A 27,265-nucleotide genomic window follows, 5' to 3' on the forward strand; every position below is an offset into this window, starting at 1 on the left:
TCATTTTCTATCCAACCGTTACTTTGCTAATTATAAGGTGGTTAGAAAACTTCAAAAGTTAAAGGATAACCTCCGAGATATCTTTGCCATAAATATAATGTATTATTTATCATTTGACAACTAATATGTCATGATTTATCAATAATTCTTTTTTATCAAACCTTTATAAATGTGAGACTTTTGTTAAATCTATTAAACAATATTAAACAATTGACTATATTGAAGTGAAACTTCTTTAGGCGCGTAATGGATTTTCGATGGACGGAGTAAAACCGAGTCAGGATCGACACGAAAATGCGGGTACCCCCACCACCGCTCACCGTTCACTGTCCCTCTCTCACCATATGCGCTTGTTGAGGTGGGGGAGCCGCTCACGAACGTTCTCTCTCTTCTCTTCTTTCCTCTCTCTCAGACACCAGCGAACTGCGCCACGCCAAGCATCAGCTGCTTGGTTAGTATACTGCGTCGTGAGTGTAATACGAGTGAAATACGTAATTGATTGTGGTTCATACGGTTTAACAAAAGAAGTTTCACTTCTGTCTTGCGTAGGCTTGACACACCCACTTTTTTTTATTTATTGTAATCTGGCTTTAAAAATGTCATCTCAATCAATATTTTAAAGGATGTCACCACGTTTCGTTTCGAAAATTAAAGTAAAAATGGAAAGAATTTTCCGTTCTCTTCAAAGTCCAATTTATGTATTTGGGGTTAAACTTATATCTTACTCATTTTCCATAAGTGACAATTTCTTCTACAAAAATGTACACATAATATCGAGTTTTATTACTAATTACATTATTTTGGATACGTTTTAACGACATACATTTATATAACATTTACCAAATATGTAATATAATGATTTTATACTTTCTCACTGCAATTTACCTACTACAGGACATAACACGTGTACATATCATATTATTAATTACTTCTTAATAACTGCAATAATGTACTGTACACTCCTCTTCCATGCATATGCTAACGCTTCCATGGAAGTGTATTATACAGACCTAAATATATGGAAACGTAGACGTGTAACTACTATTTAATACGTAATTGCCTTGTTTCTTTAATAATAATTTTTAAATGTTTATATATTTTAAAGCACAATTAACCGTGAATCTAACTATTCAGGGTTCGTCAATACCTAACATACGAGTTTTCGTAACTTTTATCATGTATTTCAAATGTCACGGTTTATCATCAATTAATTTGATAGTATACTCTGTTTCGTAACATTTCTACTAATGCTTCGCATATTCACACAAAAAACAAAATGTTTTATTAAATTTAAAAGTTTACACATTCTGTTCACTCATTTAAATTTTGTTTGTTTGTATCTAGAAACGTGACATGCTACTGGAGTTTGCGACAGAAGACGGTACCAACCTGCAAACACGCGATGATAGCCGTAAGGCAGGAAGCTGAGCACAAGATGCAAATGAAAAGATCAATCTCCATGGCAAGGTAAGATAATATTCTTCAATAGCGGCGTGCAAAATTATCTATCGATTCACGACGCGCTGATTCAATCAATGTCAACTAGAATGAGATGCTTTGAAGTAGCTAATGACAATATTTAAAATATCAAATCCTCTTGAAAAATTATAGTATGCGACAATAACAGTATGTTAATATCAATATCAGTATTTGTATGAACACGTGTTCCACCGTCATCATAAAACATTGGCTTTTATCTGATACTTTGCTTGGAGCACTGTCAATTCTTTCGTTTCATTTTTATCAGGAAAACGAATATTTTGACCCACTTCTTAATAAATTAACAAAATTCTACTATATCAGTAAGTTTTCTCCGTGTGGCTTTTCCGAAACTTTTAACTAACTGATTCTGCTAATATGTATTGTACTCCATGGTAATTTTCTTTATTTCTTTTATATGTTCAATAATATTATTATTCAATTTACAAAAAAACACTTTATTTATTTATTCACGCCTTGAAGTTACAAGTACACATTGTTGTAGATAAGTTGTTCAGAAGTACAATAAAAAGTGAATAGAACATAACACAATGAACTGAGTATGAACGATATAATCAAAACACAAGTTGACATAGAGAGTTCTGTTGTACAAAAGAAGTTCAATAATTTATTTATTTATTTATTAATCTTAAGTTAGCTCACATCTTCGTGTGTGCTAATAGTTTTATAAACATATAAACAATTGTGTAATAACGCAAATAGTGCAAAATAAGTACTTCAGGTACTACGAAAGTAGTTAGAGAGAAATGTGTACTAACTTTATTGATATTTATTAAAATGAACATGAACAGTTTGTATTTGGCAAACCTTTATTACGCCCGTTTTACAGAACAAAGCTAAATTAATACAGCGTTAAAGCACATGAAGAAGTATGAAAGATATAATGATATGTCAAAAGTTGTACAATGGAGATTATAAACAAGTTCTGCTGTGTATTCATTACTACGCGTAACAGATTTTTTGCCTTCTAAAGGCGTTATCAAACTAATTTAAACAAATTTGGACAGTTTGATAATACCTTCAGAAGGTGAAACAGCTGCGACGCGTAATAATAATTACACAGCAAACAGGTTTAGAAATCAGCGTAGTAAATTAATAATTAAATTAAATATAACTGCTTAATATCTCCTGTTTCTTGTTGGAGTTTTCCGATACCTAAGTATTTTATAAAATACAGTTTTTTTTTAACTCAACATTTATAAACTTTCCGATGTGATATTGTAATTTTTATCCAGATCTTTCTAAAATGAATTAGCATTTTTTTAACTGTTGAAGTGATGAATTAGACGCAATCAATAATTTACTCTAAGGAAACATTTAATTAGCAATGTTCCTTTATTCCATCATCACAAATGAAAGAAAATCGTTGTGAAACTATCATAGAAGATGATTAGATTATAATGATTATGTTATTTTCGCAGCCTCAACAAAACTGGCCGAGCCCTCAGGGCGTGGAAGGAATGCACCGGGGAGAGGGACCACCTCATCTTCTACGACGGAGGCTCCACCAACGACCCAGTCCTGGTCAAATACTGCGGCGGGGACTGGCTGCCGAGGGTGGTGTCGAGGTCAGTTAAAACATCCACAAGATTTACTATTGGATACACTCTGGTTTAATTAAATGAACTCTAGAATTTTTAATTTAAGTCTATTGTTCAAAATTGGAACTTTGTTTTTCTAAGGAGCTAACAGTTTGAAGCATTACCTATTTTACTACCCACAGTATAGTATTTTTAATAACAGAAAAAGTCGTCTCTTGCCACAATTTTTTATACATTTAACAAATGTATCATATTAATTACAGAATGCTGACGACAGAACTTTTTGAACTTTTGGAAAATATTGAATTATACTGAAGATACAAGCCGTCATAATGGTGAAATAGTTTATTGCGGCCGGCCGAAAAGCTTGTGTCGTCATGGAACTGATGCGGCGGTACTGTAGCACTGCCTTCGAATTATGAATTGACCTGAATGGTGTATCGTGTGATGTCACGAATCACGAGAAACCATTGAATACGTTTTACCCAGGTTCAATTTAGCTCATAACTTATTCATTTTTTGATTTATCCAAATTATTTTATTTTTTAATATAATACTTTTTTTCACACGTAGCAAACACTTTGTGAATATACATAATTAAAATATTTTTTAGGGGATTTTTTTGTTATTTTTCTAGAAGCTTAGAAAAAAAATCGCTATAAATAAATTAAACCACAAATTCTTTTTAAAATTATTAATTCCTCTGTTGAAAGCCCTGCATTATCGCAACTTATTTCATTTCCTAAACCCACGCGAACTATACTTATCTTTCACTACAACAATAATGTCATTACCAATTAATTTATTTACTCTCTTACACCACGTATACACATACTCGTAGATACCAATAAGCATAAAAAATTATCGTTAAAGTGGCATATATTTTTTAAGAAATTATTATTGTAAATTTTTGTTAAATTGATTCATATTAATATGTTTACATACACTGTGTAGTAATTGATTTTTAATATTTTTTATATAAAAATGATTTATTTTGGGTATATAAAGGTAAGTAATTCTTTACCTATAACTACCGTTTTTAATATGGATTTAAAAGAAAAACAAAAATTTTATTCAACTTAATGACAGTAAACAACAACTTTTGATATTGATACTTAATATTATTTACCTAAATAATAATTTACGTGAAAATTTTCCGACCGACGCACCATTTTGACAGAACACCGATATGAATTTCGCGCATAATTTGCGTTTGTTCGTAGGCAGTGTGGGCACTGCCAACCTAACAATAAAAAAAACTTGAAATACAATCGGAAGCTAGAAACGCAACTCGCAACTAAAGTTGCTCACGTGCGACTGGAATAATGTGTGCTTATTGGTTTATTGGGGAATATCTCATAATCCCATTGACGCACATACAAATATTAAGAATACAGGGCTTTTGCGAATGTAGTAGCATACACATTTGCTTTTGAATCGGAAGGTAGAGGGTGGAAAAACGTTGTCGATAACCTAATTACTAATTACACAACACTAAATGTAATGATATATATTATTTCAACGGGTGTTTTAAATGCCTTATGTTAATTGCCTGTTGTTAATTTAACTCAATAACCCAGCTTTTGAGTGGGAATAAAATTAAATAGCGCCTCTGCAGCAAAGGCTGAATGGAATTTAAACTGTAATTAAATTAATGTACATGCATGCAAGATGTTTTCAAATGCGTAAGAAAAGGAAAGGTGGGGTGGAAGTAATGAATTAAGCTGGCTGGAAGGTGAGGACAGAACCCCTCTTTAATTTTACCTTGTAGGGGGCGTTTGATAGGCACCCCATATAACAGAGGGAGCTTATTCTAAAAGCGTGGTGATAGCACTGTAAAGTAACGTAATACACATTATAAAAGATTTACCTATGGAGTGGTGGATCGTGATTTCAGGGATTCTTTCAGCACTTGAGAAAGTAGTTGAGTTGTCACTTTTAATAAAATTATGAAGAGGGGAGAGTACATATTCTGGGCTATGCTTCAATGAATTTTTGCCTAAATACATAAGTTCTTATTTCATTAAATTATCAATAGATTATATGTTTGTTTTTCATACTTTTACTTCGGTGATCAGTGTAGTTTTAAAGATTTCCTCTTAGGATATAAGGACCTGTTGAAAAGTGAACATTGAACAAACGCACATAAGTGATAGTGTAAAAATAGTTTTTGTTGGGTGTTTTGCCAGACTGGAGGGAATGGGGAAGGGAAGAAGGTGGGGTAGGTAAATGATGGAAAGTACCCGGCTGTTGAGATCTGGTAAATAAAGACGGTGTTGCGGCGTGAATGGACTGTAATTTGCGATATTTTGTGAATTTGTTTGATTTGACTTACCAATATCTCCAAGCTGTCGGCACCTTCCACTTTGCTCTGCTTTAATCACCGGTAGGGTAATTGTTAGTATTGGAAGAGAGGTCAGAAAAGGTAAATGGTGATATTTGGTTTGCGAAATGGTCAATGCGTTAGAGATTGCTATTTTTATGCACTTTGTCACGGCGATCTTTTGCGGTATAACATTTGCTGTTTATAGCGCGGCGCGGTGGTTTTAATACCTCAAGATAGGTTATGCGGAAGCGGTAGGTCGGTTGAACCTTGCGGGCGGCTTGGTAATTTTAACACAACTGAACTGATCTAGGTAAAAGCCGCGGGACGCGGGCGGGAGACAACCGAACCAAAATACTATGCAACAATTATAACTGGCCCGAGCAGACGGCTAAAGCAATGTTTCGATTCTGAATGGTGGTCTTTCAACAAAGAGTGATATCACCATCGAACATTGGATTACATTGGATACCCATATTTATTTCTAGTTTTAACTGCTGTAAATTTAAAAATTTTAAAAATAGTGCCACCAAAAATTGATTGAATGCACTGCCATTGACAACGAGTCTATCTGCTGCAGTGGGTTAATTTACACTTCCAAGTTTCCATTTCATTCGCCCATTCTTTCACTTATTTATTCATTCACTTATTCATTCATTTACTTATTCATTAATTTAATTATTCACTTATTCATTCATAAAATTATTCGTTTATTTTCTTAAATTTTCATTCACTTATCTGTTCAATCCCAAATTAATAAATTTAATTATTCATCAATTTATTCATAAACTTATTAGTTTATTTTCTTATTCATTCGTTCACTTATTTATTCAATCAGAAATTAATTAATTTACTTAATCATTCGTTAATTCACTTATTAATTAAATGACACATTCATTCACTAACTTTATTTATTCATTTGCTTAATAATTCATTCACACATTCATTCATTCGCTTTTTCATTCATTCACTTATTCATTCATTCAATAAATTAAATCAAAATCCAAAATATGTTTTTAAAAACAGTTTCCGATGTGATCCAAAGGACAAAATAATACAATTTACACATTTTATTAAAATTAATGTAGGTATAAGAAAACTATTTAAAGACCCTTGCTTGTATAGTGGTGTACTGGGTGTATAAAAAAATATTAAATTTATTCATTTTGCTAAGAATACTGAAGAACATGAACCTAAAAGGCCAATTCTGAGGAATCAAACAAAAAACTTTAAAATAACGTCGCTTAATTGAATCGCGAGTCTAATAAACGTCGCTACACACCCTTTGGGTATTTACGGGGTTACGACTACGGACGGGTGTTCGAAATTAGTCCGAAAAAGTTTTTGGAAACTTTCGATCCTATCGCCCAAATACATTCAAACGTGTTCTCTTTAAAATGATTTTATTAGATTAGGTGAAGAATAATCTTTTTAACCTATTTTTTGTTTGTATTCACAGGGGACCTGAAATGCTGGTGGCCTTCCACTCGTCCCCCTTCAGCATCCCCCTTCACTCCGCCACGGCCACCTCCCCTCTGAGAGGATTTGAACTGGACGTCGATATCATCTTCGCAGATTCAGACAGCCTGGACTACTCAAGGTAGGGATGCACATTTTACTGTGTTAAACTAGTAGATATGTGAAGAGTAGACTCTACTTCCATAAATATACATTTCTAATTTTCTTTTATTTATTAAATCAAAATCGAAATTTCCTCTGAAATCATGAGATTTGTAAGTAGGTACTTACACCTACGTACTAAATTATATACCATGCAATATCTTATGTGACGTTTTTTTATTTATTTAAAATAAGGAATTATACAATTTGTTCAAAGCAACGTCATTATCTCAATGACAATATTATACTTTTTTAAACTTGCTTCAGGCTTGTAGGTACCATATTATTGAAAAATGCAAATTAGAAAGCTGATTTCACATTTGATAAAAGGATCTCTACTGAACGGAAACTTTAATTAAACAATCCGTCCTTAACCTCATCGAAGATCCTTCCAAAATGTATGCAAAAAATCTTCTTTCTTTTACGTATTGTATGATTTGAAAAAAAGACAGAAGATACTATTTCATAATACATACCGTTTACTCGCAAGATCATTCTGGAGGTAAGAAAAACCAGGAAGATATAAATTATAGTGGTTGTTGCTTAAAAACAATTTTAATCAATTCACGAAAAGTAATAATAAACTTTATATTGATAGATAAATAAATAAATTAAAAATTAAAAATTAAAAATAAATAACATCAGTACTACTAAGCCAATAGTATTAAGAGTGTAGGTACTGTATTGTTGAATATTTTACACTGTCAATAATAATGCATTTAAGTGCTAAAAACAAATTCATTCTTCCATTAATGACAAACTTTTGAAATGACTTAAATTTGCAAGAGCCTTCCACCGGTACGTGATGTTTTACTGAGACATAAAAAAGGACTAACCCAAATGAAAATGAAGCCATTTCTTTCTTTTTATGCGCAGTTAAAAAATAATTATTTCGTTTATAAGCATTAATTTAAAATATATCCCAAAGCGGCAAAGCAGAGGTATTAGTATAATATTAAAATTTAATGCCTTGGCAAAATGGTGTCACCGGATTATGGGCGTTCGGAATACTTGAAAATTTAATATAATACATACCTATTATACAATTCAGAATTAAATGATTTTACTAATATTAAATACTTAAGCATTAACCTCAAAGTAAGTACTTAATTCATACCATGATAAAACAGAACATTTTGTGCCACGTGCTACTTCTCGTATAAATTAAAGTAACATTTTGTCGTAATAAATTTATGACATAAAATTGTTTCGCACCCTTCAAGTGATTATAAAATTTTGTATTTATGGCACAAATTTCATATCAATATTATATTTGTTCTTCTCTCGTAAGTAAATAATAACTAGCGTTCTACCAACTTTTGTCTTCTTTTTAGAAGAAGCGATTACGCACAGACATCGTATATCACAGACAACATATTATTTTTTATTAATCTTTACTTAATGTTTTGCTTTCAGCATTTTGAAATTATTTTCTATTACAGTTTTGATTGGTAATCATTTCATTTTAAAATGTGTACCTATGTAGAATTTGATAATTGTTCATCAAAATTTTTTTATATCGTATTTTAATTATTATTTTTTAAATTGTATTTTTGTGTTCAATTTAAAATGTCCTTTTTTTATTGATCAATGATATAACCTTCCGAACGCTATCAAATATGTATGTATGAAGACTTTACAACCCAAATAAATAATATTTACATTTCGTGAAATAAAAGCAAAATTTATGATTTTCATAATCATAAATCGAAAGGTTGCCGAATAAAGACGTATATATATTATGTAGAATTTATTTGAAAGATTTATTTCGTAAAGTATTTTTACGAAAATGTGGATAATGTAACACAATTTTCATGTGCTATTGCAATACCCACAGTAAGAAAATAAACTTTCGTACATTGTCACTCCAGTTTATCGCAGTTGGTGAACGATCGTTTAATTTTAATTCAATCAAATTAGATTTTAACTTTATGTTATCATTAGATAACTAACTTGGACCAAAAAAAATAATTGTTTACTCTCGCGTCACCCCCGAGCCAAAAGACGAACACAGTAGTTGGAAAATGTGAAGGAATCATAGAGAAGAGACAAGTGGAGAGAATATTTTTTACTTATCTCTGTCAAACGTGGCATTGTTTTCTCAAAAATGGTTGTGGCAATTGATTTGGTTATTTCAATGCATTTTAGTTCGTTATTTTATCCACAAAATAATAAGAAGCAATTCCAAGAAGTGACAGTCATTGATCTAAGTTTTAATATGTCGGAAGTAACATTGACCAGGCCTAAAAGTACTCGCTGCAGGCTTACTTAATTAAAATTCAGATTATTATTTATTATCTTTAAACCAGTAAAATATAATTTATAACTATTCTAATACGTGCATTATAATCGCTGAAAGGTCGAAACCGGTCAAAATAAGTAGGTATTACGGTACCTATCTAATACGTTTTTCAGATATACACGACATCGTGTAATATGGCAGACTGAGATGTCAAGTCCTGCTTGATGAAAAATTTAATAAATAAATTCTAGATTGTATTTGTGAACAAATCGGTTTCTCATATTTAATTTTCGTTACCAGGGAAGCAAGACGGTGCGAGTTCCACGTGCACGCATCCTCAGGAATGTCCACCTCGGCCAGCACTGCTCCCGATGGTGCTGTGACCATCTCCGAGGATGCCGTCAGGGGCAGGAGAGGGAGACTGCTGTCTCCGAGGCACACCCTGCCTCCCAACACCACGTGTGAATGGACCTTCCATGGAAGACCAGGTAATTTACATTTATCAATGGCTCCGTACACATAAGCCCGCTCAACGACCTTAACCTCACCCAACTAGCGAAATGGGAATATTAAGTGTACGGGCCTTCCCATCAACGTTTAATGGTTTATTGACTTACTTACTATGACGTATGTGGATGGAAGACGGAAAAATTCCCCGGTACCGTACGATCAGTGTACACAAAGGCTTTTACTTATAAACGTCGTGCTGGTGCTTGGGCTGATGATGCTGTAAAAAAAGGTGCAATTATAGTGAGGTTTTTAGATAACCGTGAAAATATAAGACTTGTAAGTTTATAATAGCCAAGTAATATTTTAAACACCCCATATTAGTTACAAATTGTGAGGCGCATATCACCCCGTTGCATTTGAATAAAGAACATTAACTTTAAATTCAGTAAATGTAAATGAGTCACTACTTCGTGGAAAAAACGAATCTTAAAAAGGAAAGAAAAAAGTGTTTTAAATTTACACAACTAGTTACCAACCATTTCCGTACATAAATTGTCATGTCTCGGGTGTGTAAAATTAAAAACTTTTATTGCTAATAAGGAGGTTAAGTTTTGTGAATTTTAAGCGGATAAAAACGAATAGGTTGTTAATATTACGTATTACTTATTATATAAAGCGTTATAATAAAGGCACCGAGAGTTTAAATATTTGTGTGTACTGATATATAAAGCGTTATAATAAAGATATCCAAAATATAAATATTTGTGTGTACTGATATATAAAGCGTTATAATAAAGATATCCAAAATATAAATATTTGTGTGTACTGATATATAAAGCGTTATAATAAAGATATCCAAAATATAAATATTTGTGTGTACTGATATATAAAGCGTTATAATAAAGATATCCAAAATATAAATATTTTTGTGTACTGATATATAAAGCGTTATAATAAAGATATCCAAAATATAAATATTTTTGTGTACTGATATATAAAGCGTTATAATAAAGGCACCCAGAATTTAAATATTTTTGGGTACTGCTTATTATTGCCGGATGATCAATTTTAAGCCCTTGGTTCATAGTTTACGGGTTCGAAATCAGGTGTGCGTTACCTCATTTAATTTAAATTTATAGACGTTATTACACATGCCTAAAAATAAAAAATAAATAATATTTAAAAGCTTATATTGTGCAGTATTTTAATTTGTGTTATACACGTACCTTACAGTTTATTTATTTATAAATTTAAACGCCCTAATGGGCTTTTAAATAATACGTATTTCACAAGATTTACTGAATGATGCGGTGACAACAGAAGGTTTTTATTTTTATAACAACGACTAAAATTACAGCAAAATAAATAACTAAAAAAATGAATATAATACATGATACATATAATTTTCAATTTAAATTTACATCATACGTATAAGAAAAAAAAATTAAATAAACCATTTTTAATGTGGAGATGGCGTAAAAATAATAGTATAGGTTGGCAGTACGTAATTTACAAGTTAATACGAGTAATTTACATTAAGAAGTATATGAAAAAAATGTAATCGCTCCTATGCGAGGCTCCTAAATATTAATAACTGCTTCATAAAAAAGAAACATTATGCAGGTATGTCTTATATAATGATAAACTTACATTAAATATGTCGATATTTAAGGTGAATTTGCTTCCCAGTATATAAAAACGAGATATAGGTGCGTGCGTACGATAGTTAGAACCGGAATTATTGTTATATCGGTTATTATCGTTCCGATTTGATACTTTTTAGTCGATGAGATGCAGGAGTTCACAACAGTCTAGTTTGGAATGAAAATTTTAAACAAAAAAATGTAGTAATTTATTTTACTTTTATTTTCCAGAGTATGGATTTTAAGCATGTTTAGTAAGAATGTATTGTACAAGTGTTGAATAGGTATGTGAAAATTGAGGTTAATAAATCGTAAAAATTTGGGCTGCATGCATTCAATATTTCTTATATATAAATTTGATAGTATAGACGCCACGCTATTGAATTATATTCTAACAAGCTGCGTACTATCAACAAATATACGATATTTATAACTTCCGATGAATCGAAGTCTTTGATAGTTTTGATTATAAATCCCAATGTATTCATGCCTTTATTAGTTATTGGTTGTATATAATTTACGAATTTTAATTGGTTGTCAAACATAATTCGAAGATCCCTGATTTCGTTGACTTCTCCAAAATGGTGATGTCAATGGCGTAGATAATCTGCAACTTGAATTTTAATACTGCAATTCCAACACCAGTTTGAATACCTTCTTAAATGCGTCTGCAGATGAATCTACATGAATTTAAACCCATAATTTTCTATTACACGTTTAATTTCTTGTAAGTAAAATAATAAGAAAATTAAAAGGGATATTAGATCGCTTATTTATTTATGTCTAAACTGCTTTCTAGTAAGGTAGGTGCATACGTAAATACCTGTTAGCTATGTTATAGTGACTTGAAAAATGTATCTGAAACACCGTGAAAGAAAACCGCTCTGAAAGTAATTTTGTACATTCTTATTTTTTGTGGTCAGCAGGCCGAAAAGAGCTCGTGGGCCGCATCATAAAGTTTCGAGAGCCGCAAGCTCCCCATCCCTGATTAAAAATAATATTCAATATACTTGTGGTACGTTCCACAGTGGAAATACTCTCAGTATCGTCCTGGTGTAAGACCACCATTTTAAATTGAAACGTCTAGCGCTTTAAATGGTTTTAACCGTGTTTGGTGACCAGATCTGAATAGCCAGGTACTCATCCAATTTACTCTTTCTCATTTCTCCCCCTCCTCTCTACCTTCAGCTTCACAATCTACCCCAATTGGGATGCCATAGTCTCACTGGCTGCAGACGGTTGGGTGCATTTTGGACTTAAAAAGAAAGAACAGTGAAATTAGTTTAAAAAATGTTTAAGTGATAAGTTTGTTATCGAAACAGAAAAAAAAATCCTTTAATACATTAAAACCTATCGTATAGGTCTGTGGCAATTGGAATAGTAGTCCCAAAGAGAGAGATTGTATCTGATGTCATCGTTCTGCTATATTCTGTCTTTTATTATTTTGGGTGGCGGGTATGACTTAACTAACAGGAGTGCTCGGGTTCGTGGGGTGATGCTTGTCTAGATCTTGGCGGCGGAAGCACATGTCCATCTACTGAGAGACGTGGGTCATACCCTTTTACTTCCCAGAACTTTCTCTCCATCCTAAAAAGACCCCCCATACAGCATCCCCAAAGATGACATAGGCCCTGAGGGATTTTTTTTCTCAGAAACTCCTGTGTAAAAAAAATTATGGATCAGGACGGTCGTCAATGACTTACTAACGACCACTCTCTGGGACTACCATAGCGTAATATCCTTGACAAAAAGCAAACCATAAACCGCTCACATCGGGCATACTGCCTTTCCCTAGGCCTTTTTAATAAATTTTTAATATTACTATCTGAATCGTAAATAACAACAGTGCTGGATTCATCAGTATAAGATTTAATGTACGGTTTCATTTACTTGTGTACCTAAATTAGTTTTTATATTATATAATTCCGTTTTTGTAAAAAAATCACCTTATAGACGCTGTGATATCTCTATATTAATCAACCTAAAAACCATGTATTAATTTCATATCATTCCAGCATCATTTCATTCCTCGTAATATTTTAATAAAATTTACCTCATCCAGTGATATTCGTTTTCCTTTTTAATTTTACCTAGCATGTTGGCGTACGGTCTTGAAAAAACACCAAGCATAACTACTGTGGTATGTTATTATTTTTCTTTCGTTATTGCATGTTTCCTCATGGGAATATAAAGTCTGGTGGAACTTAAAAAGGACTTACTCTACGAACAAGTTTACTAACCTTTCCTAAAAGTATATTAAAAAACTACAGGTACGTTTGTGTAAAGCTACAGTCATTTTTAGACTCTGAATTTTAGAAAAAAACTTAATAACATTTTTTTGTTAATGAGGCTTACATAACACTGGTCGACATTTATTTTTTTAAGTGCTGTCCCTTAAGCATAGCTAATTTTTTTACATGTATTTAGTATCCATATATCCAGAAACAAAAATTTTTTTAATAGGTCAGGTTTTTTTATTATTTAACAAAGTTTTTTTACATAATTCTTCCATAGTATGACGGGTACTTACCTAACAAAATTTCAAAACTAATTCAATTTATTTTTTTTTGCTCCTGATTTGCGCTTGTGAGTATTTTGAGAGTCTCTCTGCAGGGTCCAGCAATAGTCTGCTAGCATAGATGGACTCCACTTTCCTTTGTATCACTTTTCCATATCCGCAATGTCCTGGTGAAATCGTTCGCCGTGCTCGTCACTGACATCTCCCATATTTTCGGGGAAAAAATTCATATGAGAGTGAAGGAAGTGTATTTTTAGTGACATGTTACCACCCATATTTTTATAGACTATGAGCATTTCAGACACAATGCTGATATAGTCTTCACTTTTATGACTTCCAAGAAAGTTCTCGACAACATTCTTGAAGGCTGACCAAGCGGCTAGCTCGACTGGTCTCAACACTGTTATAAAATTCGGATCAGTCAAGACCTCCCTTATTTGTGGTCCCACTAATATTCCTTCTTTAATTTTTGCGTCGCTGACCTTAGGAAACTTTTGCTTTAAGTAAATCATGCCATTTCCATTCTTAGAGAAGCCTTTTGAAAAAATTTCATCAAACCCAATTTAACATGTAAGGGTGTAAATAAGATATCTTTAGATTTTACTAAGGGAGCATGTTGAACATTCTTCGTGCCAGGTTTAAGGTGCTTTCTAGTAGACCAGTCCTTCTTGGCATAATGGTTTTTCCTGTCTCTGCTGTCCCACTTCCACAGAAAACAACAATACTTTGTGTATCCCGCTTGCAGTCCTAGTAGGAGCCCTATTATTTTTAGATCACCACATATTTTCCATTCGTATTTTACAAATTTATTTTTTGTTAACAGCAGCTTCATGTTGTCATAGTTCTCTTTCATGTTTGCAGCATGACCAAATGGAATGGATGGTCAAAAATCAAAAAATCAATGATAACTCACGAATAAAAATGAATTAATACACATTTTAGTAAAACTTAAAACCCATAAAAACCTGACGTGATAGAAAAAAACTAATCACATATCTGAAATCAGCGTGAAATTTCCTATCAGATTTGACTACTTTCGTTAAAGGGACAAAAAATGTGTTGACCAGTGTAATTAAACGATGTTAAAGCTGTTCGGCAGAAAATAAAAAACTTGCCAGGTATTATTGTGTTATTCATGAAACTTGTTTCAATATTTTGTCTAAAACGACATTGCCATTTCGTTGAAGATAAATAAAATCAATGTTTATGTAGAATAATAAGTTCCTTTAAAATTAAAATCAGTGATTACCTTCAATATACATATGCGTTAAGAGTATTTCATAACATATTTATATTTGTGCCTACTGTGTATATATAGGTACTACGCGAATGTATATTAGACTAAATCTTCACCCGCTTTTTTCTTATCATTTTCACAATGCCTTTTTGTCAATCTGAAAATTAATTACTTCAGAATTATTCTCGCTTTATATTAATCTTCTATATTTAAACTTGAATTGTATAATTAAAGAAATAAATCTGATTTTATTTTATCTCTTTTTCATATTTTTCATAATATTGTGTAAACAAAACCTTCTGTAAATTGCCATCTCAACACAGGCGTTTCATACCTAGTGAGATGGGCAATACGTCATTACTTTAAATAAATGTAATATTAAAATAAAATAAAAAATCCGTTAACAATTTGTCACATGAAATACATACGAGTATATATTTTATGCGACAAATTGTCACATATATATATTTGTCAAGTTCAGTGCATCAAGTGAGTGATTTAAAATGGTTATACTTTTGTAAACAATATCTGATATGACAAGGTGACACTACTGAGTCTCAAAAGTGAAAATGTTTTTTTGGGCCCATTATTAGCTACAAAAGTAGCGCCATATAACCTTGGACACGATACTGATACTACTACGCGTAAAATTAGATTCAGTGTTGTCGTGTCGTGCTCTGCAAGCTAAGTTCCCCATTATTGCACGAAAAACCTTTTTCGATTATTATGATGATAGAACGTGTTTAATTCAAATACTTTTAGGTTACGCTGGTCAGGTTAGGTAAAACTATGTTAGGATAGATTAGGTTTGGTTAGAAAAGTGAAACACGCTTTACATCATTCTCTATATCGTGTTCAGGTAAACTTTCATCTGCAGCATTTTAATCAAAAATTCCAGCAGCACCCTCCAACTGCCATTACATCTCAATCAATTTCACAGGTGATCTGGTGTGGATATATTTCGTCAGCTACTCGCACCACCCGCTGTTGCCGCCCCCCGACCGAGATAACGATAGTCCTCCGCCCCCGCCTCTGCGCCCCCTCATGCTGGAAGTGGGGGCGGAGAGGAGCAGGGGGAAGGGTTCCTCCCGGGGCGGAGGGGAATACGGGAGGGAGGGGAAGGAGCAATTGAGGGTCAAGCTAGCAAGACAGAACAACACGGGGTGTTCCACAAGACTCAGGATTTGGGACGGTGGTGGGCCTGATGAACCTAACGTAAGTTTTTTAATGTTTTTTTTTTATAAAATACAATCATCTTGTAAATATATTTAAAAATTACCTTTACGTTCATCATTAAATGGTTCAGATGTTGATGTAACCAGACATTTATCAACTCAATCACTGACGGATAATACTAGTCAAGTTTTAATACGACTTGAAGATAAGAAATCTTGTATTAGTAACTGAACAAAATTAACGCTAATGAAACTTATTCAAATCAAGTTAATAATGTCATAAAATATAATACCGCACAAGAGTCCCAACCATCTGGAGCCAGTTAGACTATGGCATCACCAATTAGGGTACGCTATGAGAGTAAAGGTAGTGAGTAGGGGAAAGAGATGGGGGGATGATGGTGGAGAAGTACCTGGCTATTCAGATCTGGTCACCAAACATGGCTAAATCCATTTCAAACAAAGTTTCAATTCTGAATGATAGTCTTGCACCAGGTCGATACTGAGAATATCTTCGACCCAGGAACGTATCGCAAGTACTCATTATTCTATTAAATGAATAAATCTTGGAATAAAACAAATTCATCAAATACAATTTAATTTACACGTCGGGATTTGAACCAGCGACCTTCAGGTTGCTAGTTGGAAGCCTTACCCCTCGACCATGGAGGCCTTCAATTTTAAATGCTAATAAAAAACAATACATTCTTTTTGTTTGGAATAATTTAATGAGTAAAACCTCAAATTGTAGATAGGGTCTGAATAGCTCAGTTATTAGAACGGCGCCCCTGCAAGACGAGGGTCTTGGGTTAAAATCCTAGATGTGACAATAATTAAATGATTATTTGTTAGCACTTTTCAATGCCATATTATTTGCTAGACACATTAATGTTTTAAAGCGACATAAATATGGGAAAATATTACGAACTAAAAATAAGTATTTGCATTGGTTTAGAAATACAAGATAAAATACTCATTGTGAAAAACACGAAAAACTAAAATTCAATAAAAATTAAGATGGTCTTAATAGTTGTTTTTTTCCCAGGTGAGAGTTCTAGCCGATCACTGCGATGACGATGGTCCCAAACTCTGCGATCACACCTCCCTCAGCAATCTGACAAGAATTACCCGACCATGCACTAATGATGAGAGCTACATCAGTTCAGGTTCGTTTAAATAAAAAAAATTAATACCTTTCATGATTTAATTATAGGTTTTGAGCGCGCTATTATTCAATACTCAATAATATAGAAAGAGTTCAGCACAAATTTCTTATGTACGTTAATTTTAAGCTCAGAATTCCTATTAATTACATTAATTGTGTCAGTTTGATCAATCAATTGCATCTAATAACACTGTCTGACAGGAGAATTATTTCAGACCTGGTTGTGTTATACAGAGTCATTAACAACTTAATTGATAGTACTGCCATCCTTGCCACTATTAAACTCCATGTGCCGACTAGGAATACAAGATAAAATATAACATTCTTCTGCAATACATACACGACCAACTATCAGACACACTCACTGACCAATAGAATGCATAATCTGGGCAACAAGTATGGGGGTGCTATTGATTTATTTATTGACTCCATTTATAGAACTAAGCATAATCTATACCAACACCTTGTCGAATACTACAAATTAGAGTAGCGTTGGTAAATTAGTTTTAATGATTTGTCTTATATGTAGTGTTGTTGTAATTTCTTTTTTTACTTTATGTTACTCTTACGTTTTACTAATATTGCTTCATATTTAGTTTTTTTTTTAAATTATTTTTTTAAATATTTTATCATTATACTTGTAATCACAATTTTACAATTGTGTATTTTGTACCTTCTTTACAATGGATTACATCTATTTACTGTCAGTATCTCCTGTATAATACAGATATTCTCTTATGTACACTGCATCATGTATCGCTTCTACGTAACAGCCTTTTTAGGCGTATATATAAATAAATAAATAAGTACACAGCTTCTTAAGCGAAGGAACCTTCGCAATTAAATTAGATAGCCACCACTCCAGCGAAAGAAAACTCAAAGCCGGGGTCCCACAAGGTTCACTAGCTGCCCCAACCCTCACACATACAAAACGTACACATGCGACGTACCTGTCTCCAACGATAGGTACTCCATAATGGCACAATTTTCCGATGATACACTCCTCCAGTAAGTGCCTTAAACTGCGCCTGCCGAGTTCAATCACATCTCACAATTCCAGAAGACTTCCAAGACATCTCAGTTAAGAGCGTTGTTTTCGCGGACGAAATTTCGACTCCCGCAAAAATAATTATTGTCCTGTGTCCCTCTCTAACGGAGCGTGCAGCGGGGAACGGAGAGGGAGTACCTGGCTTTTAGTACGGCTGACGTTGTAAGCGATCAAAAAAAGTTAGATAATATGAGATTAAATAAAAAAGAAATTAAGTTCAATGCTTGAATATTTGCACGAAGTCGGTGAAATGTCCCTTTCGTTTAGTTCATTCCATTAGCAGACACAGACATACAAGGGCTTCCGACCTATTCTTTAATAGTATTCTTCTTTCAAACATTCTTTCAAACATCACTCTTAACGGTGTCCAGACGACAAAATAACAAAATAATCTGCGAGTTACGTGAAGCTGCCCCTGAATTTGAAAGAAGTAATCGTGAGTTCTCTTCAAAAATAGATTGCCTTCACGCAACTCGCAATACTTTATTTTTCCGCAAAGTATTGCCTCGATAGGCGTTAACCTTGCTGCAGTAAATGGACATTTAACTTCTATAATGGTATCGTTGTCCACAATTCCGTCCGGACTAGCGGCAAGGAAACATTTTTCTTCGTCTATAAAAAGACCACAGGCTTCCACTTTTAAATCGGTAGCAGCCTCAAAGGCAGATATTGCCAAAGGTTCACTTTCCTTTCCATATCTTGTAGCTGCAGATCCAGCAAAATCTGAGTATAACAGTGATTTAATGGTGGACAAACATGAGGTGGTGATTCGTATTTTACATTTTTTTCCAAAAACTGAAGCCGTAACACGCTGACGCCTTTCTACACGCCAAACAGTGTTGCAACTTTGACCAAGTGTCTTTCGCTCCATTTCCACAATCGCTTTGGGGTCTTTATACAATTCAGAAAAAAATATTTCTTTTTTATTTTCAAATATGGAGGGTGGCATATCTTCTTCTAATTCCATCAATCCGTAATGTCTATCTGGACCACAACTCCTTTTCGATTCGTTTTTTTTTTTCATATACTAACTTTCTTTTGCGGGAACTTTTTTGATCTCTTTGACGTGATTCTGTAAAAGACTTTGTGTACTTGCCAGGACTACAGCCTGTTATTTTTTTTGTAATTGTTGATGAGTTCCAGCATCTGTATTAAACGATATAACAGCACCAAAACACCTAGCCTGGTATGATCCTCTAGACGTGAAGTTGACCCGTTTGCCGCCTATGAATTTATTTATTTATTTATTTAGACGCCGTAAAAGGCTTTTACAATATACATGATTTATGTTTACAGTGGTTCACAGGAGCGAAACAGTATTATGTTAAACAGAATAATTACTGAGAAATTATGTTGAAAATTAAACAAGAATAACATCTGGTATACATAGGTACAATAGCATTTTTATTTTCAATCCGTACAGTAGTTTAGTATTGAGGTTATTGTTACCTTCAATATTGAATTTGGTTGAATTTGCTGAGAACTAAGAGTTAGCTCTATTGAAACAGGGCTGTCAGTAAGACATCTCATAACAATTTTGGGAAAAAATATAGTTTTGATTAAGTATATAAAATTATTAAATAACACTCTTCTGTCTGATATCTGATGTAAGTGCATAGTTTAGGTTCTGTGATAACTTGTGAATAGAATGGTATTATGCCTAATAACATTGATAATTACGACAGAGGTATGTTATTATAGCCTTCTTATAACTATATTCCGTGCAGTTGAACAGCAATAATAGAATTGAATTGCTCGGCATAGTTATTATTGAGGTTCAAAATTAGACTTTCCGATTTGTTCGCCAGGTAAGATAGATGTTGCTGTATGTCTGTCCAAATGCCACATTCTTTTAGCTCAGGAACATAATTTATTTCATTGGAGTCATTTTTCCTCTTGCAAAAATAATCAGCGCATTTTTGGTGGCTGCCGAATACATGACTTGCACAATTTCTGATATCGTTGCGCAAATTTTGAACCCGCTGAGTTTGGATGACGTCTTTTTCGCTTTTTCTGTAATTCATGGCACCAACTATGGCTTTTCTAAGCCGCGTACTGTTGCTGAAGACCCTTTGCCTTATTATCACTGGTACGAACCCCTTGAAGTTGTTAGTTTTTTGTCCAATGAGTTCATTTTACTGCAAAAATTACGAAGCAGGTGATTTTTGCATTCAATTTTCTCAATCAACTGTTTAGGACCGTATGGCATCAACATTCTAAGCTTACTGGTGATACTGCTATCACCGTCACCAATCAACTTAGAATATTTAAGCCCATGCATTTCAATGCTCTTGAGGAAGCCTTCTGCACTTATGTCGGCTTCCATCGCGGTAGAACTACCCGACCAATTTTTAAAACATTTATGTTGTGGAACATCGACCGTTTGTACATTATTCTGCGCTTTTGCACAAATTGAGCAAGTGTTATTACGGACACCACAGAAAAGGACCTTTCTGGTGCGGAAGCCAATAATGCATGCTGCACCAGAATGCGAATTATAGTTGGTTTTGTACGATCGCTTTGCCCATGAACCATCTGCAACCACGGTGATTTGTGGCACACCGTCATCATCGACTTCATTGTTCTCCACAGCTAATCGGTTTTCTTCCTTTCCTGCTTCAATAATTTTTTCGAGTGCCAAATTTTCCAAGTGTCCCCCCAACTGAATCAGATGTTTATAGAATAAGGAAGACGACATACAAGGCATATTTATAGTGCTGCGTATTTCCCGTAATTGTGATCAATTTTGGACAAAGAGTCAAATAAAAATTCTATGTTGACAATTCTTCTGCCAACTAAATTCGATGTAACGATGTGGTTCGGATCATCTTCTTCCTCAACCTCTAACTCAAAAGAGTCACTGGAATCGGATGAACAGTTGAATTCAATGTCGGGTGATACGTCTGACATTTTCTGCGACGATATTTCGGGTTCAATCACATCGGTACTAAAAGAAAAAAAATCAGGCATCAAACCGTGAAAACAAAAGACCGCATATTATACTGTCAAGGTATGATCAATATGTGTAGTGATTATACTTACAAATTCGACAAAATAGTACAAGCAATTATAGGCGAAAATGGAGGACGGTTTTTATTCTTAAATTTAATCACTTTTAATTAAAGATCGTCGGTGTAATATTGAATGGTACCAATGTGTAAAAACACTGTCATCAGAACTAAAAGCTGAACGGCAATAAAATGAAACTCTCACTACTAACCAAAAGATGGTATCTTGATGTTATTGTGTACATTCTCGAGAGTTTGTTCTTGTGAAAATAAAATTATTTGCTTACCGTTTGCTCAAAATCCCACAATTCACATCGATGTTGGCATCGAAAAAATCCTTGTTGGCAAATTTAGCCTGACAATCTTTAACATCATTTACGGAACTGAAAACAACAAAAAAACATTACATTTTTACCGTAAAAAATAAATACTTATAATAAATATGGATTTAAATATTGCATTTAATTTTCACCTGTTCCGAGTTCTTTCTGTCTTTTTGACATTGCACTTCCTCTTTTTCCGGTGCATACTGGGTGGCTTACCACGTATCCACTTTCGACCTAAAACACAAATAACAGTTTATAAAAATCAATAACGTAAGTACCCTAATTCATAACCTAATTATCATTGTTAAAAATGCTCAAAAAATGATTACTTACCCATGTTGAATGAAATAAATTATTTGGGGATGCTTCGGTTAAAAACTGTGGAGTTTAAAAATAATATTATTCGTAAACAAAGTAACAAATTCGTCAATTATATGTCCACGCGGGCTGACTGCGAATGTCCGACTAACACATATACATACACTAGCAATAATAATAAAAAATGACTCTAAGGACGATTGACGTAGGTATGTATGCATGTATTTGTTAGGCGGGCGATCTCACCCGAGCCCCTGCCCCCCGGCCCCCTTACCTACCCTAGCCAGCCCGACTCAAGAAAGTGCGAATGAGACAATAACAAAAAAGCTAGTTAAATATACGTTGAATTTGTGGCCACCAAATTCGGCTTTTGAAGCAAATAAAACTTTTTTCAGTGAAGATTCAAATTTTATTGTATAGTTCATTATATGCCTGAGACGGGATATGTGATATTTTTTCAAAAAATAGCTTTCATTTGGTCACAAAAAATGCCAAAGATGAAGCTTTGAAGTTTGATTTTTTGTGACCAAATGAAAGCTATTTTTTGAAAAAATATCACATATCCCGTCTCAGGCATATAATGAACTATACAATAAAATTTGAATCTTCACTGAAAAAAGTTTTATTTGCTTCAAAAGCATTTTTCAAAAAGATTTCAAAGTTTGATTTTTGTGACCAAATGAAAGCTATTTTTTGAAAAAATATCACATATCCCGTCTCAGGCATATAATGAACTATACAATAAAATTTGAATCTTCACTGAAAAAAGTTTTATTTGCTTCAAAAGCATTTTTCAAAAAGATTTCTTTTATTTGGTCTGATGATGGCCTTGCAAATTAATAGTTTACTTTTCATGGCTAGTTCACTGTTTTTGCACTTCATGGGGTAAAGAGCGTGTAGGTGGCTGATTTTAGTTTATCTTGGCGCCACCACATCCAAGATAAACTAAAATCAGCCACCTACACGCTCTTTACCCCATGAAGTGCAAAAACAGTGAACTAGCCATGAAAAGTAAACTATTAATTTGCAAGGCCATCATCAGACCCATGATCTTTTACGCAGTCCCCATTTGGAAAAACGCTGCTCCCTCTCACATGAAAAAGCTTCAAATCTTTTGATCCCCATTGGATGAGGATATCCCAAATTCACAAAGACTCTGGCATCCCCATGCTGAAATTTATTTTCTATAAACAGGCAGAGCGTTTTTATGCCGGCATTCCCAACTATAAGAATAACTCTATAAATAAACTCGCTCGGAATGACGAAAGTGTCCGTACAAAACATAATAAGCCAGTAAGCCAATAAGCTAAAATCCAGAGGACCACAACTAATTAATTATAATAGTTACCTTCTAAAATCATTTTCCATAATTATAAAAGAGCTAAAGCCTGTAAACCAAGCTAATTACTTTCTTTGCCATTCTATTTTTCAGACTAAAATAATTTTGCGGTGGGGTATTTAAATGTTAAACTAGCAGCACTGAGCACAATAGAGAACACATTTGACTATAAAATTTATTCTGTTCATAATCTTAGCTACTTTGGTAGCTTACTGTTGTACTTAATTAAATGTTAGACCGACATCCAGTGGTAATCTAGGTTTTACTACATTCATAACTCTACTTTAAACTTCAAAATGCATTGACGGGCGGTTGAGCATTTTAGCAGTAGCATGTAAGAAAACGTGAAGTTTTATGCTTTTTAACAAATCTAATAAAACTAGTGTGATCTTGTTACCTTAAATTCAAGTCTTTTACAACAAGCTGTGATACTCTGGGCAAACTGTTGGACGGGTCAATCAATCAATCCCAGATTGGTTAAACAAAAATTAATCAGTATAAGCTGTAAGATTCAAACTATTAAACATGTATGATAGATTGTTGGCCGATTGTCCAACCCACTAAGTTATCGATTACTTAATTAGAGCAATATATGATCTCACCAAAACCTTCATTAAAAAACTGACTAAATAACAAAAATCTAGAAACACTGGAAAACCTTGTTATAGTTGGTGTTCAAAAATGATCGAATGAATTATTATTAACATAAGAGAAACGTTCTCAGGTGAAAAAAAAATGTAACAAGCAGTAATTGTTGAATGAAACACTAGCATATATTGAATAATTTCGCGGGTAAGAGATAAGCCTCCATAGCTCAGTGGTCAGAGCTTTCGACCGGAAATTGAATGGACACGGGTTCGAGTCCCGTTGGCGTCATGTATTTTTTATCAGGAGATTTTTTCAATGTGGATGAGTGTTTCAGGCGAACAATTATTGCTTATAAAAATAATTGTTATCCTTTGTGCTTTGCATAAATAAAATCTTGTCTTAAAAACATTAATTTATCAAAAAAATAATAATTAATATTTGACAAGTTCAAGTATTTCACCTAAAAATGTAGACAATTTGTCTCAACGCCATCTAGTGAGAGAGTTAGCACTTACAATGCCTTTCTCATATAAAATAAAGTTGGTTGTTCTCAGGTGAAAAAAAAAAAAAAAAAAAAAAATGTAACAAGCAGTAATTGTTGAATGAAACACTAGCATACATTGAATAATTTCGAGGGTAAGAGATAAGCCTCCATAGCTCAGTGGTCAGAGCTTTCGACCGGAAATCGAATGGACACGGGTTCGAGTCCCGTTGGCGTCATGTATTTTTTATCAGGAGATTTTTTCAATGTGGATGAGTGTTTCAGGCGAACAATTATTGTTTATAAAAATAATAAGAGAAACGGCTATTTCGGGTAGAAACTTCTGCAAATCTTCGCTGCAATCACGTTTATGAGAAATCCTCTAAATAAATATTTTCCCCAGGCTCCAAGATGGTCCTACATCACCACACCGCAGAAGGTACCGCCCTGCACCCGGCCACGTTTAGGCTACGCTACGAGTTCGTGGACACGCGGCTGGGCGGCGAGCCTTGGGCGGGGTCGGGCGGGCTGCTGCAGGAGGCGGGCATCGAGGGCGGGAGCGGCGGTTGCGCCAGGGTCTTCAAGAAGATCAAGGAGGCTGATTTCTCTTCACCAAGGTAACCTAACATACTAAATATTAAAAAAAAAAAAAAAAAACAATTCGTCTCAAGTCCCTTAGAGTCGAGTTAAAGATGCCAATGTCATTGTAATTTAAGTTAGATGAATGTGTAGATTTCTGTTTAGAGTTGGTCTTAGTCGAGATTAAAGGTAAGCGATTGTCTGGTGTTTTGATTTTGGACATGGAATAATGGGCATTGCAGAGGATCAGGATCTGAATCTGCTATATTTCTTCGGAAAGTTAGTGTCCCCACATTGAAGAACTTTGCAAAGTATTCGTTGCTAACACGAGATCGAAATGAGCGGAATCTTAGGTGACTTAAAAATTTGTTTTTGACGTTTTTAAATCTCAAAAACAAATTTGTAAATAATTTAAATAAATTATAAAATCAGCGAAACTAATAACACAAATTAAGGATTAAATGAATTGTATGTATTTGCGAAACAATGGACACACTCCACCATATCAGGGATTACTGGGAATTAATTAGTTGCATACAAATACTAATTCCCGTTGTGCGGAGTTTGCTTCTGATTTATAATTAAACTGAATTACTAACTACATAATATCTTATAAAAGCCCCACTTACCCTGAATCGTAAGATCACGGCGGGCATATATCGCATTCCCGCTTCTGAAATGCCGTAAGTCAAACTATGTCGTACTGGAATAATGGACTTTGAGAAGCACGTTTTTAGTAGTTTGAATTCCGCAAAACTATCTTGGTTTATCGTTACTTAGAGCTGCAATCACTGGGAAACATTATTAATATTCATAATACTTTCAGAATGAAATACATACTCATTGTTACAACAACAACAAAAAAACGATTTTTGATAATTATTAACACGTTGTGATAATTATTTCTCAACTAACCATCGTTAAAGTTATTCAACTTCTTAAAAAATGTTTCAGGGTCTGCGGTTTTTTTCGGGATGGGCGTTCAAAATGCCCAATGGTAACGAATCCGACTAATTGGAATGTATCCGAGAGAAAATGGGGTATAAGTATCTGAGACAAAATCAATGGTGAAGTGTGGTACCTGCCGATATCGCGAAATGACGTAAAATGTTAATTTGAGTGCCTGTTGGCCGCGTGATTGCCCCGTTCGACTCCCATCGGGATATACCGATAGTAAACCATACTAATCCGTGACCATCGTCAACCTCCTTGAGACCTCTTTAAGGACTGCCTCTGGAGAGGCTTCATTCGCTATTACCAACGTGCTCAGCTCAAAAGCTTTCAGTGAAGTTGAACTCCCACCTCCACGCAAGAATTCCATTACACGCCTTAATAAACTCTCCACCTACGGACAAATAATATGCCATTAAGTACCTATTCTTGTTATTATTTATTATATATAATTATTATTGAACTCATTTGTACAACAGAACTCTCTATGACAACTTTTATTGCACCTGCTTACATTGTTCATACTCGGCTTACTTTGTTATGTAATATACACTTATTATTGTACTCTTGAACAACTTACCTTACGAACCTTACTACCTTACGTTAGTAAATAAATAAATACATCATATCAAAGATTCATGTTATGTTACAAAAATTGAGTTACGGTAGTTTAGAAGGTAGGCGAAGAAGTCTTACAAATCTATTATGCCAAAGAATAATTAATCTGGTGGTTGAGAAGCCAACATTCGTGGGCTAATTTGTGAGATAGATAAATAATATTATTGAAATCATCAAATAATATAATTATCTATGAAGTGGTTACGTCATACTGTTGATATTGGTAGTCAAATTTGGGCCGGGCTCCTAGATACTTGAAAAGTCTTACTTATGAAAAAACTGGTATTCTTTTTGATAGATCTCACTCACTGTTAATTTAAAAATTCGTTAAATGAGTTCTGTTTGACGCAATAACCCCACAGGACGCACTTACCCCATTATACCCTGGACTTATTATTTCCCCGACCTTATTACTTGGCCTTATTATTTGACTACCAAGGAGAATTTTTATTTTCAGATTCGACAAAAATTGTGAAATCTTGTGTGGGGAGTGTAATAACATGATAGTGATGGAGGCAACTAGCATATTATTATACAGAGTATTAAGAGACGTACCTGTATTGCTTCTGACATTGTTTTGAGCAAGAATGTGAAT

General features: G+C 33.8%; 1 protein-coding gene across 1 annotated transcript in view; it reads left to right on the forward strand.

Annotated features, from left to right (window-relative positions):
- LOC149422371 (uncharacterized) overlaps nt 1–27,265 on the forward strand; it is a 280,175-nt gene that overhangs the window by 247,120 nt on the left and 5,790 nt on the right. Inside the window, exons 8-14 of the mRNA XM_089633760.1 lie at nt 1,345–1,467; nt 2,922–3,068; nt 6,824–6,964; nt 9,527–9,714; nt 16,015–16,289; nt 17,295–17,415; nt 24,926–25,139. Coding sequence (XP_089489886.1) covers nt 1,345–1,467; nt 2,922–3,068; nt 6,824–6,964; nt 9,527–9,714; nt 16,015–16,289; nt 17,295–17,415; nt 24,926–25,139 — 1,209 coding nt within the window. The remainder of the gene's footprint in view (nt 1–1,344; nt 1,468–2,921; nt 3,069–6,823; nt 6,965–9,526; nt 9,715–16,014; nt 16,290–17,294; nt 17,416–24,925; nt 25,140–27,265) is intronic.

This window comes from Hesperophylax consimilis, chromosome 7 (assembly GCF_061612785.1).
Source record: "Hesperophylax consimilis isolate HC1 chromosome 7, BYU_Hcon_1.0, whole genome shotgun sequence".
NCBI classification, from domain to species: Eukaryota; Metazoa; Arthropoda; class Insecta; order Trichoptera; family Limnephilidae; genus Hesperophylax; species Hesperophylax consimilis.